The sequence below is a fragment of the Patagioenas fasciata genome, chromosome 5, assembly GCF_037038585.1.
Source record: "Patagioenas fasciata isolate bPatFas1 chromosome 5, bPatFas1.hap1, whole genome shotgun sequence".
Lineage (NCBI taxonomy): Eukaryota > Metazoa > Chordata > Aves > Columbiformes > Columbidae > Patagioenas > Patagioenas fasciata.
In genome coordinates this window covers 67,681,463-67,694,757 of record NC_092524.1, presented here as the reverse complement: position 1 = coordinate 67,694,757, position 13,295 = coordinate 67,681,463, and the positions used below count along the sequence as shown (strand labels likewise).

General features: G+C 44.9%; 1 protein-coding gene across 12 annotated transcripts in view; it reads right to left on the bottom strand.

Annotated features, from left to right (window-relative positions):
• The window catches only part of KTN1 (kinectin 1), an 83,746-nt gene that overhangs the window by 51,222 nt on the left and 19,229 nt on the right, over positions 1–13,295 (bottom strand). For 11 of the 12 annotated variants that reach the window (XM_065838560.2, XM_065838565.2, XM_071809810.1 and 8 more), the window contains exons 2-5: positions 7,038–7,585; positions 5,338–5,475; positions 2,722–2,889; positions 41–171 (exon numbers count right to left, since the gene is read on the bottom strand). In XM_065838560.2, the coding sequence (XP_065694632.1) occupies positions 41–171; positions 2,722–2,889; positions 5,338–5,475; positions 7,038–7,554 (954 nt within the window). In that variant the 5' untranslated portion in view covers positions 7,555–7,585. The remainder of the gene's footprint in view (positions 1–40; positions 172–2,721; positions 2,890–5,337; positions 5,476–7,037; positions 7,586–13,295) is intronic. The other variant, XM_065838567.2, reaches the window with a different exon arrangement.

Here is a 13,295-nt window from a genome sequence, read left to right as displayed (position 1 = left end):
TTAACAGTCTGCTCTCCCCCACTGCCCCCCAGTCATTCACCTTTTGCAAGACATCGTGAATTGCGCCGGATTTTTCCTTTAAAACCTCCACCACGCAACGAGCTTCATCTTCAGTGAAGATCATATTCTTCATGGCCATTACAAAGTCTTTAAATTTCACTTCAGCATTCTCTGCAACGCAAAAGGGAGGATATATTTACTTTGGACTCCAGACAGAATTATTTATTTTGCCTCGAAACAGCATGTGATGGGGTATCATTATGCATTATATTTAATTCCAGTCTGAAATGCCAAGAAGCAAGAGGTCGTGAACATTCAGCAAAAAACAACATATTCCCGATTTCAATCCGATAACAATCTGGCAGCTCAGAGTTTGGGGAAAAAAATCCCACCACTTTTGTTTGTACAGTTGGTAACGTTTATCGTGTTGCTAGCAAGAAGACAAAGCATAACACGTATTTTTGAGGGGGAAAATAAACGGCATGAATGTGAAAACGTCAAGAGTCTTTCCAAGTGTATGATGACAGCAATTCAAGCTGAGCTCTCAATTTAAAGGACAACCTGGCTCCGCAAGCAACATGCAAATGACAAGGTAACAAATTTAAGAGCTGGCACAGTTCTGATTACAATAGACGGAAAGCAGAAGAATATCCCTTCAAATCTAAGTTAGGAAATGAACTGCTGCGGGAGTGCAGCAGTAGGAAGATAAATCAGTCGGCGTTTAAAAAGACAGAAATAAGCAAACAATTCAACTCGATTACATTAACAAATAAAAAAGCATTTCTTCATAAAAAACAGGCTGCACATGCGTAGGTCATTAGGTGGCCCCCTAACTTAAGTAAATGGAAGCACAAGACCGAGGTATCCAATATCTCTGTCAAATATTCAGCATTGCACAAAAGTATGTGAAAGGATTTTAGGGAGAAAGAAAAGGAAAAGCTTAAAAATGATGCTTCATTCCCAAAGCTCACAAAGAAAGGTTGAGTACTCTCACCACAGATGCTAAACATACCGTTCAAAACAAGCCACACAACCCAAGCCTCTCCAAAATATGGAAAAAATAATGAAAAAGAAATGCTGGTGATACTAAACCCCTAAGAGAAGTTACTGAGCATAACAACAAATCACTGAATAACAAAACCCAGGGAGGTAGGGGAAGCACTGAGAAATTCTAGCACACTCTCTCCTAGTTCTAAATCCAACTTACGCTTGGCCACAGACTTCATATCACATCACGACTGCACTGACATCACCCGTGACGCTGGTACCAGGAATATGCCAAAAATCCTGAGGCCACAGCCCGGTTTAGCAGGGAGTCTAGCGCAGCTTGGCCTGGCAGAGAACAAGACCTTGCCCTTGCACCAGAGCAGCTTACACTGAGAATACGGGAAGATTTCTATATCAGGAGGGCAAATCCCAGTTGACACAGGAGAATTAGGAGCTGATACCGAAGGTGACAGCTCGCTAAGGAAATGAGAAGGGACGGGTGCACGCGAGAGGCCGTGGGGCAGTAACACGCAGCCATTGGCACAATAGGAGCCTCAAGGAACCCCATCCAGACACCACAAAGCTTTCAAGTGAGCATTTTGGAAAACAAGGCTGGAAAGAGAGTTTTGGAGGAGTGCAGTGAATGACCAGGCAGGCAATGCTAGAAAGCCAGCCCAAACCTGAGCGGGGAGTCACTGCTTAAACAGGCACTTGGCTTCTCCTCACTGGCTGCCTGCAAATGTGAGGGTCTCACATCACCATCTACAACTACCCGAAAGGAGTTTGTAGCACGGAAGGTGTTGGTCTCTTTTGTCAAGTAATAAGCAATGACAAGAGGAAATGGCCTTAAGTTGCACCGGGGGAGGTTTAGATTGGAGATTAGGAACAATTTCTTCCCCAAAGGGCTGTTGGGCATTGGAACAGGCTGCCCAGGGCAGTGCTGGAGTCACCGTCCCTGGAGGGGTTTAAAAGATGTATAAATGAGATTCTTAGGGACATGGGTTAGTGCTAGATTTAGGTTATGGCTGGACTCTGTGATCTTAAGGGCCTCTTCCAACCAAAATGATTCTATGATTCTAAGCCTGGCACGCTTTGAGCAGGGCAGCGGCCTATTTAAAGTTTCAGGGTGAGACACAATGGTCACGAATCACCCCAGGCCTCCATGAGAGAGCATGAAGGAAGCTCCCCTGTGTCCCAACCGCATTAAAAATGAAAATTCAAAGTTTTGCTGGAAACTACCAGACTATCTCCACCAGCAACCTGCTTCAGGTAACTGTGCGCTGCACTCGGAGATACACATGGGCCGATCAGCCCGAGCGACCTCCACCAACAGCCCTAGAGCTGCTCTCCCCGTCTCGAGCAGACTCGACAGCCCGTGATCGAAGCTCCAGAGTCCATCACTGAACTGATGCCTGAACGATGTCGTGTAAAACCAGCACTAGCTCGTGTGCATCTGCGTGATCTGCGACTGCCCGTTCGCCCACTGTGAGGATGCAAAAGCCGACAGCCAGCGTTAAAAGGGTTTGGATGGTGCAAAACCCTTTCAACAGTGCCAAAGATGGGAGAAACGAGCACGCACAAGAACTGCATCCTGCAGCCACAAATGTTTTCCTCAAATCACTTCTTCCTAACAAATAAGGGAGCATCCCCCTTCCTGACACACACAGCATGCTTCCCCTGTTCAGGTTTCCAAGCAGGCTACATCAGAGACAGATGGCGTTATCGGTTTCTTACCTTTATCCGTTTCATTCTTCTGTTTCTTGCCACTGCTCTTCTGGATCCCTTCATTCACATTGTGCTTTGCTACTTCAACCGCTTCTCGCTTTTCCAAAGCGCCACCATCAGAATTATCCATCAAAGGAATATAAGTAGTTGATTGAATAAGAGGCTCATCCACCAAAACTGAAATCAGACATCCACAGGATAGGTTAGAGCTTTGTAATAATTAACATCAACATTTTTAGAGAAGGTGTGTAACATATTAGAGAGCTGGATTAAAGCTTCTCTAACCTCAATAGCTAGTTAGTTATACTCTGAATTACTATTATCCTTAACTCATTAAAGCTCTTCAGGCAAGTTCATTAAGTAAAGGTCTCTAATGCACAGTAATTTGATAGCTTCAATTAAATTTCTATTTCCAAAATTGTCTTTTACCATTTTAACAAGTAGCAGAGAAGTTTTGACTTTCATTTCACTTTAACAAGAAAGCTGCACATGGCATCAATGAGACTGGTTCACTTGTGGCTGAGGATGAAATCATTCAGCATCCCTGAAGCATGAGCATAGTAAAGACTTTTGTCTCTCTTCTGTTAAAAGCTGGTACCACCCTGCCAGCATTTCCACTTAGATTACATCGCCAGTGAACCAAACCATTTAAGTAGAGCTTGCGGTAGGGACAGCAATCAAGCTTATTTCACATGCAGACTCAACGGCACTCAGTGAAGATCTCTCATCTGTCAGAGCAGGCTTTAGGCATCATTAACATTCAGAGATACCCAGAGGTACCGACCAACCTCAGGTCTCCATCCTCACAGCGCTGTGCGAGCATGGGGATCAGTCTCTGCCCAAACAACTTATCAGCCTGCGCTGCCAAGCAAAAGCGGGGAGAGGAAGAGCGACAGACCAGGGACAGATACAGCCAGAACAGAGCCGGGTTTGCTGCTTACCCAGCTCCTCAGCCACTGCTCGTAGAATCATTGCGGTTGGAAAAGAGCTTCAAAATCATCGAGTCCAACCGCTAACACTGCCAAGGCCACGTCTAACCCATGTCCCTAAAGAACCTCATCTCCGCATGGTTTAAACCCCTCCAGGGATGGTGACTCCACCACTGCCCTGGGCAGCCTGTTCCAATGCCCGACAGCCCTTTGGGGAAGAAACTGTTCCTAATATGCATTCTAAACCTCACACTGTCTGAAATATGTAGCCAGAGAGCTGGTTAGAAAAGACTTTTATATACCAGCTGCTGTTAAGGAACAAAATAGGCCAGATGGACCTTCTGTGTCACCTGCTAGAGTCTTTCCACTGAAGCAGTCAGCAGACACCTGCAGGTACACTCAAAAGTGAGATCTTGTGTAGCAGAAATATCCACCATCTAATCCAGTTACCATCCTCACCTCCCCCCTTCTTCTCCATGTTAACTTCCCCTCCTCATTTTATTCCCCTCCTTTCAAAATCTATTTAATATCACATTTCACAGCATCAGTAACATCTGAAATCCCAAAGTAGTGTCTTGGCTAACCCAGATGCCCACTGCAGCTAATTTCTCTCTGTCATTTCAGAGAGGTATCTTGAAAAGAAAACAGCTTGCATTCAAATAATGCACAAGCTATTCCTGTGTAACGCTGACAGCTTCGTTGATAATGATGCTTATTTGAGCATTAACCACACACAGACAAGTTTGTGGCCCATGAAGTACATCAGGAAAAGCACAAGCATGTGCACAAAAGGTGATCGCACCCTAGGTTCCTCAGGAGTAGCTTTCTTTCAAAAAGAATTTGAAAGCTTTCCAGTTGTTATAACACACAGGGACCCCATAGGACCTCAAACCCCACCCTGGTCTGAAGAGACCCCACAAATGATCAAGAGCCTGATGACTTGACCAAAAGATAAAGGGAACAGTGACCGACATTGCCTAATGCTGGAGCAGAACACCAGAGTCAAACTCCTTCGTAGTTGTCCCAGTAAAGAGTTTGGAGAAGCTAACAAGGTGGCCTCACAGAACTTCATGGTCACACTCTGCCCAAAAGCCGCAGGCACAATGACACTCATTGTAAAAATTGAAAAAAAATAGATTAAAAATAAAAAGAACAAACACAGAGGCAGACTGAACCAAGGGACAAGAAACAGCATCTTGGCAGAGAACGAGGGATGACGAACAGTAAAAGCCTTGACAGCAAAGATGAGCGGTTTCTGTTGGAACAACGACGAGCTAACAAAAGGACAATAAGAGAGGAACGTGGTCAAAGCAACTGGCTAAAAAACCTGCAGTCTTGCTTGGGGCAGATGACTGTGGCTATTCCAGACGTGTCTTGCTCACAGCAACTTAGAGTATAAGCTGAACAGGCTTTAAATCAACACGTTACTCCTCAATTCAAGTGTGGACGTTTGGATCCAAAAGCGTTCAGAAAGGTTCGCAGCGTCCTCCCATGTTCAGTGCTACCAGATATTCATTAAATTAAATAGTACCTCGGGTTGAACAACCTTTCCGACACGGAATTCCTGCTTTTTCAAATTAAAAGTTATTCTCCTATGAGTTTTTCTTTCCAAAGGATGAGGGACTGAAGTATGGATGGCAAAAAGGTTTAATAGTCAGGTTTATCTGAACTAATAAGTCACAGTCTGTATTCTCACCATTATCAACTTTCTGCTTCTTTGCAGAGACTTTCTTCTTTCCCGATACGTTTTCTTGCTTTATCTCCTGGTGGAGCAGCACTTGGTCTTGCTTTTTGGTAGGAGATACAACAGAATCAGTCTTAGTATCTTGATCATCTGTAACAGACAATTAAGACAATATGCTTTTCTGTATATTCGTATCACCACTTTTAAATCTGTAACAACCAAAGTCCACTCGCAGGAAAGAGAAACCCATGTATTAAATCAGAACATGAAGTTATCCAAACACACTCCCCGTATCAGACGTGACCCCAAAGCAACAGAAAGGTTGAGCAGAATCAAGAGCCACAGCACCCCGTGTTTGGAGAAACAGGAACCTTATCTGCAAGCAGAATACACGGCAACCCAAGTACCAGTTTAACAAACCCAATCCAGGTTTGACTGCGACAGAGCAGACAGCACGCGTTACCCCACTCGTTTCTCATTTGCAGGAAGGGTTTTATTCCCCCCGTGAACCCACTCAGGTATTTTAAACACACCCCCCCAATAGCTACTGGGACTGTGAGAAGCAGAAAATAAGCGTTTCACATTAGGGAATTGTTCTTTATAAATGTTGTTTCTAGTGAGAATGGTTTTTATCTTTCTGGACAGCCTGTGCTCTATGATATTCTTGTCAGAGCCGACACACACGATACGGGGTTGTGGTGTCAGCTCCTGTAATCAGGGATAAGAGTTTGTTCTGGCTGCCCTCAGAACAGTGCTCGCAGACCACATTTGAACCACGCCACAGAGATTTGTGGAGAACACCCACAAACAAGATTTGATGCTTTTTGTGTTGGTAGCGGGTGGGTCTTTTTTCTCCCTTTTTTCAGAAAAAGAAAATACACCACATCAAGCAGCAATGTCGCTCTCTTTCCTCGCTCCCCATAGCAAACCTGTTACATCTGCATCTCAAAAGGGTGATCTGCAAGTAACGTGGTTTTTGCTTATTTCTGAAACCGGGTGTATTTATTCTTTCTTAAATTCTATTCATAGTCAAATACACTGAGACATGTCGACTCCTGCTGATACGGCCAAGACAGTCGCAGGTAATTCTGACTAGAGCTTTCAATCTATCTAAGTTGGATGTTTCATTTACAATGCCTGGACCAGTCTTTCACCATCAGTTCCATTCAGTTTTAGAGGTGTAGCAGGTGGGAAGCGGCTGTAAGTGCTGCTTTTCATCAATCAGCCACCAAATACCTCTCCGTACATTAAACCTGCACTTCAACAGTGATTTATTTTGCAAAGTCCGCTACGAGGTTTCCCTAGATGCCCTTTCTTATCAGGGCAACCGCTTTTAGGACTCCACTTTGTCATGGTTTGACGTGAGAATGCGCACCGCAAACATCTAATGATTTCTTCCAGATAATCAAAATTTGATAGTTTGAGAGCAGAGCAGCCAAACCATAGAGCAAAGCAAAGATACGAGCTACTGTTCCCCTCAACAAGCTTTAGTAGAAGAAAGCAAGGAGGGGAGGAGGAAAACCAGAGCATTGCTGCCGGATGAGAAACAGTGGGGAGAAAAGCAATAGCTCCTCAAAAGGTAAAAGGTTAGAAGTGAGTTTTGCCCCATAGAGATCAGGCAGAACAGTTGGGAGAGAGACACTCTGTGGCCTTGCAAAAAGCAGAACACGGTTTTGGCGTTCTGTGCAAGAAGCATATGCAACATCAGATACCCATTCCATTTTTCTGCTTCTTCTGCCCAGGCTTCTTCTTAGCTGGTGCTGATTCAGATGGTGGAGTGGGCTGTTTTGTAACAGGGACTGGATCTACTTTCTTGCCTGAAGACTTGGATCCTTCCGAATCCCTAGTTACGTGATCATCTTGAACGGCCTTATGCTTCTTCTCCTTCTTCTTCCGTTCCCTAACACCGGCAGACACTTCGGGAACAGGGACGGCAATGACGTGATCTTCATCCGCACCCAGGGCATCCGAGAGCTTAAAGTCCCGAGGGGAACTTCCGGAGTCGGACTCATGGATGTTCCCGTTCTGAGCTTCTTTCTTCTTGTTCTTCTTCTTCTCAGTTTTCTTTTTATCCGTCTTGGTAGGTGGAAATTTGAGGTCCCTTTTCTGTTTGGCGAGGACTTCATCGTATAAAGTCTCTTTCATGAAGAGCCAAAAGAAGAGGAAGATGACTGTAATAACCACAGAAGGAATAAGGATGATAAAGTAGGTGGACTCGTAAAACTCCATTCTGCTGCTTCTTAGCGATATTTAAGAAAACCTATAGGAGGGAAAGAAAAAGAAAAATCAGATTTCTGAACAGGTTTTCCTCAATATTATTTCCCCCACCAATTATAATAACAAAAGAAGCTTTGTCATTGTTTTAGAGAAGCCTTAAAATAGTTTTTAATAAGATTACCCAACTATATCAATAGAAATTATTTACCATTTGTTTCTAAGTTGTTACCCTGGATAGGAAGAAACTGCAGTTTGCAAGACCGATGATCTCAAAGAGATCAGTTCTGCTCCTCACTTCTCTTCATCTTTCTCATTCTCCCTTCCTAAGCGCATTTCAGCAAGTTAAAGCTTTTAATTTCAGAAATACATGAGTCAGCATTTTCAGAGGCTGTGAAACAACGCAGAGCAACGCTCCTCTTTTTTCATTGCCGTAAATCAAACATAACGAATTCTGATTTTTATCTTGGCAAGTGGGAGTTTCAATTTCAACTTCCTTTTCTGCCCAGATTGACAACAGCTGCACAAGTGGAATGAGGGGAAGGAGCCCTAAGTTTTAATCAAACAGAAAGACAGATATATAAAGGGTGAGTGTCAGGAGGATGGAGCCAGGCTCTTCTCGGTGACAACCAATGGTAGGACAAAGGGTGATGGGTTCAAACTGAAACCACACCTGGAATCTTGTGTCCAGTTGTAGCCCCTCAGTTCCAGAAGGACAGGGAACTGCTGGAGAGAGTCCAGCGCAGCCACCAAGATGCTGAAGGGAGTGGAGCATCTCCCGTGTGAGGAAAGGCTGAGGGAGCTGGGGCTCTGGAGCTGGAGAAGAGGAGACTGAGGGGGGACTCATTCATGGGGATCAATATGGAAAGGGGGAGTGTCAGGAGGATGGAGCCAGGCTCTTCTCGGTGACAACCAATGATAGGACAAGGGTTAATGGGTACAAACTGGAACACAGGAGGTTCCACTTAAATTTGAGAAGAAACTTCTTCTCAGTGAGGGTGGCAGAGCCTGGCCCAGGCTGCCCAGGGAGGTTGTGGAGTCTCCTTCTGTGCAGCCATTCAAACCCGCCTGGACACCTTCCTGTGGAACCTCAGCTGGGTGTTCCTGCTCCATGGGGGGATTGCACTGGATGAGCTTTCCAGGGCCCTTCCAATCCCTCACATTCTGGGATTCTGTGTGATTCTGTGTGATTCTGTGAATCAGGTGTTTTCAAAACTGCTTTTTGAAGCCTAAAACCCAGCTTTAAACTCATGTAAACTCCACAGACTTGTAGAAAAAACCCAGGATGATCTGTTACTTACACTGTGCATGTAAGTGTGTACCACTGCCAGGGCAGGTAATCCAGGGTGATTTGAGGAAAACAATACTTATGCCCCAAGAAATTATTATTATTTTTTAAAAGCAGCAACCACAGAGCTAAAAAAAAGTCAGAACGAAGCTATAAACCTAATTTGGGGACCAAAACAAGCCAGATTTTCCCATTTCATAACTGATCACTACAAACAGAGGAAGAAATCAAAGCTTCTCCAGACTCTTTGTTCCAAGGGAAAAAAAGCACCAATAATTTAAAAAACACAATCAACGCTGTAATTAAGGCAAGTGTGATTCCTAATTCACCAACTCAGTTTAAAAACCACATGCTTCAACTATCTTCTTCTCCATCCAAGACTGCGGGCACAGTTAGTTACACATCAGTCTGCCCTTCTGCTTCTCAACCAGCTTGAGGATGAGAGTTTCACACAGATTTAAGTGAAATAAACCCATAAACGGTAGGGAGAACGGCCCCACACCTTAAAACATTGGTTAGAAGAAGAAAAAGAGATGTGTATACTGAAGGCACAAGGAATAAAGTCCATGTAGAAGTTGCACAGTGAAGGGAGGGGACACATTCTCCTTGCTTCTGAGCAAGGGATTACTCATTAAATACCTGATAATATCACATTTAAAGTTCTATCTCAACTCGCGGCTGTGCCAGAAGCTGCTAATCGTAAACTCACACTGCTGAGAGCTGGGTTTAGAGCCTGGCTTAAGCTCAAGAGAGAAGAGTTGTTACATGTAATAGTTTCTGGACAGAGAGAAGCTACTGTGATAATTTATTTGTACAGCGCATTGAGCAGCACAGAAAGCAAGGAGTGGGAGCTTTAATTTGGCTATTAAGCTATCCAAATATAAGGCTAATATTTCAATACACTGATGATTCATCAGCTGTCTTAACATTAAGTTTTCTCCCAGTTGGTGTTTGTTTTCTGGAGTGTCAAATTATGTCCAGCACAGAAAGTTTCAGAAGAGTTGAGAGAGATGGGAGGAAGGGGAGAAAAAGCACAGATGCTTTAAATTATGCTGGAGCTTTCAAAATGATTAACTACAGGTTCTTGATAAAACCAGCTTCCTACACTATATGATCTTATATTAGTCACCTCTTGACGGAAGCAGATCTTGAGAACATGTCTCGGCCAAAGTCAATATTGAATGCTTACGGGAGAAGCTAATCCCCAAAGTAAATATGTAATTAAGCAGAATTTTTCACAAGTGTTAATGAAGCTGATCACATTACTGCAGCGATTACAATACCGAACCACAACGACCGCAGAACATTCCCCTCTGCCTTGGCCATCCAGAGGCACAGAGCTGGTCGAAAATCCAGCCGATCGCTTCAGCCCAGCCCCAACCTGCACCACATTTCTCAGGTCAAACCACGCGCTCAGCAAAACAAATGTGGCAAAGGTTCGAGACATCAAGTGTCAGGAGGTGCGATGGGCAAAGCAGGATTAAATATAAGCAGAAAATGATTGTTGCTTTGAGACAAAAGAGGACAGATGCATTTAAATGCTTTCAGTAGGAGCTGTAAATATATAATTATAACAGCTGATCCGAGTAGGGAATGCGTACTGGAGAAGACGAGCTCTGATATCAGCACTGGCAGCTCTGCCAAGCCCCATCCACCACCCGGCCCTCCCTTCCCTGCATCAATCCACTTCTGCACCAGGAGTGTTCACACCCTGCACCAGAGCCAGTCAATTACAGACTGGTTGGGGTGGAAGGGACCTCTGGAGATCCCCCAGTCCAACCCCCCTGCTCACGCAGGATCACAGAGCAGATCACACAGGTGGGTCCAGGCGGGTTTGAATGTCTCAGAGAAGGAGACTCCACACCCGCTCTGGGCAGCCTGGGCCAGGCTCTGGCACCTCACAGCAAAGAAGTTTCTGCTCATGTTCAGATGGAGCCTCCTGTGTTTCAGTCTGTGCCCGTTGCCCCTCACCCTGGCATTGGGCACCACTGAACAGAGTCTGGTCCATCCTCTGACACCCACCCTGAGATATTGATCCCATTGATCAGATGCCTCTCAGCTTCTCTTCTCCAGCAGCACAGCCCCAGCTCTCCCAGTGTCTCCTCATCACGAAGATGCTCCAGACCCCTCAGCATCTTTGTGTCCCTCCCATGGACTCTCTCCAGTAATTCCTTGTCCTTCCTAAACTGGGGAGCCCAGAACCGGACACACAACTCCAGACGTAGCCTCACCAGGGCAAAGAAGAGGAAAAACAACCTCCCTCGACCTGCTGGTCACACTGTTCCTAATGCACCCCAGGTCTGGCCAGCTTTGCAATGAGGCGCTTCAGAGCCTGCACAGCTTCAGTCACTGCTCCCATCCCTCTCTTGCTCATCAGGGTGAAGCAGAACTTGAGCCAAAGGAACATTTCTGTGACCATAGGCATGCAGATTTCTGCTCCAAAGTCCAGTGGGAAATTTCACATACACAAACCCAGCCTTTCACATAGAAGCAGGGTTCAAAAAATAAAACCGTATGTAACTGGAATTGATTAAGCGCACCCAGGAATGGCAAACGAGCTCTGCTCTGATGCTTTTACTCTAACTTTCAATCTCAGCCGTGCATAAGCAACGGCATTTAAAAATCACTTCTGAATGATACCATCGCTGCCAGCTTGTGTGCAGAATGACAAGACGACATCCTTCACCATCCACCCCTTGTCAAGATGACTTTATAGAAGTGGCATCCTTGGGGTAAATAGCCAGTCTTCTGGCTCAAACACAGTTTCCAGTTCTCCCCTGACAATCTGTAATTACTAAACAAGTTTCTCCATTCCCGTTTATACTTCCTTATTACACTGACAAGTAAGAAAGAACAGTAATAACATATAGAGAGCAAAAAATCCTATGCCACACACAATGCAACAGGACAAAGAAGCTCCTATTAAATCAGAAAAAAGTGAATGCTACATTAACTTAAAAACACCTTCACACACCAGCTTAACTGCTCATCAGGATTTAAGTTTTACAATCCCTCCCCTTCCCGTTAGCTATGGCAATGTGAGAGATCCTCACGAAAACATTATTTCCCCTATGTAGAAGGGCTGGTGAGGGGATTTATCACTCACATCCCTCCCACGGACAACTTTGGGGGCAGTTGCACCAGCTCTCAACTCACTCAGAGCTGCAATCCCCAGGCAAGGCAGAAATTGCACGTACGCACCGTCGCTATTGCCAACAAGACACACGGACACCGCAGTTACTTTTAAATCTCAAAGTACTGGGTTAAATACTCACCTTTCATCCGTATTTCATATTTAACCTGATATTTATCGGGCACGTTTCTCAGAGCCCGTGCCAGGCTCCCCACTTGCAGACACGCTCCCGTCGCATTTGTAAATTCAAGAATTCACAGCATCCCTTTAGTCATTCTGAAAAAGGGGAACAAACCGCATCTGTCCCGGCCTGTGCACAGACTCGGTTACTGTTCCCATCCTGCGTTTAACAAAAGAATTGCACTTTTGTTCCCCTAAACAGAGCCCATGCCACAGAAAATAGCTATTTCTGAACTCCAGCGCTATTGCTTGCACCTGACTGCCTCCGCTAGTTAACGCTGCCGGGGGTTTTCTAACACACCCTTCGCTTTTCGCATTTAAATCTCAAATTTCACCCTGCACAGACACCAACATTTCACAGGGTATTCTTTCAGTTTAGGTCCAGGGGATTAGCTTACTTGAGAAAACAGAAATAAATTATAGCTCCATCTGGCTATTGAGTCACTTGTAGTGTAGCCCCAGCACATTAAAGCATGGCTTCTATAGACGCTTGGGTCCCAACATACACATGATCTCCAGGGATTTGTGCCTCTTTGAAAAACTAACATTAAGGCAAGGGAAATATAGCTACCAAGGTGGCGAATTTTTAATATTAAGCAGTTTAGGAGACACCACATATAATTTAGCTAAGGCCACAGCTTCTTTACTTGGGGTATTTTCCCTGGGATTTTGTGAAGCTTGCAAACAGACTAAAAGCAAGCCCCCGCATTCAACAGTCACTAGGAAGCCAGCAAGAGGTCTCAGAGGAGTATCCGTATTCAATAAATCCCTCGAACATATCACAGTATTCTTCCCTTACTCCGCACACAGCGACACGCTGCGTATCTTCCCCCGGAGCTCCTCGAGAGACCATGCCCAAAAACTCAGGTTCGATGAGGCAACCAAACCCAGACCTACCAGAGGTAAAATAGGATATTAAACAAGATGTTCAGCCATTCTGTGCCCATTCCTCATCCACACAGCGGGAGCAACCCTGTGACTTTGTTCACGAGCATTAAATAACTAAAGCACAGCTGGGCTCGAGCTTTAGGAAGACGCTGCCAGAAAAACCCAAAGGCAGTTCCTTTAACATCAGTATTGCAACAGGATAAGAAAAAACTGCAGAGTTACAACTTCGGTTGGTTTGGTGGGGGAGTTTTTTTGGGTTTTTGGTGT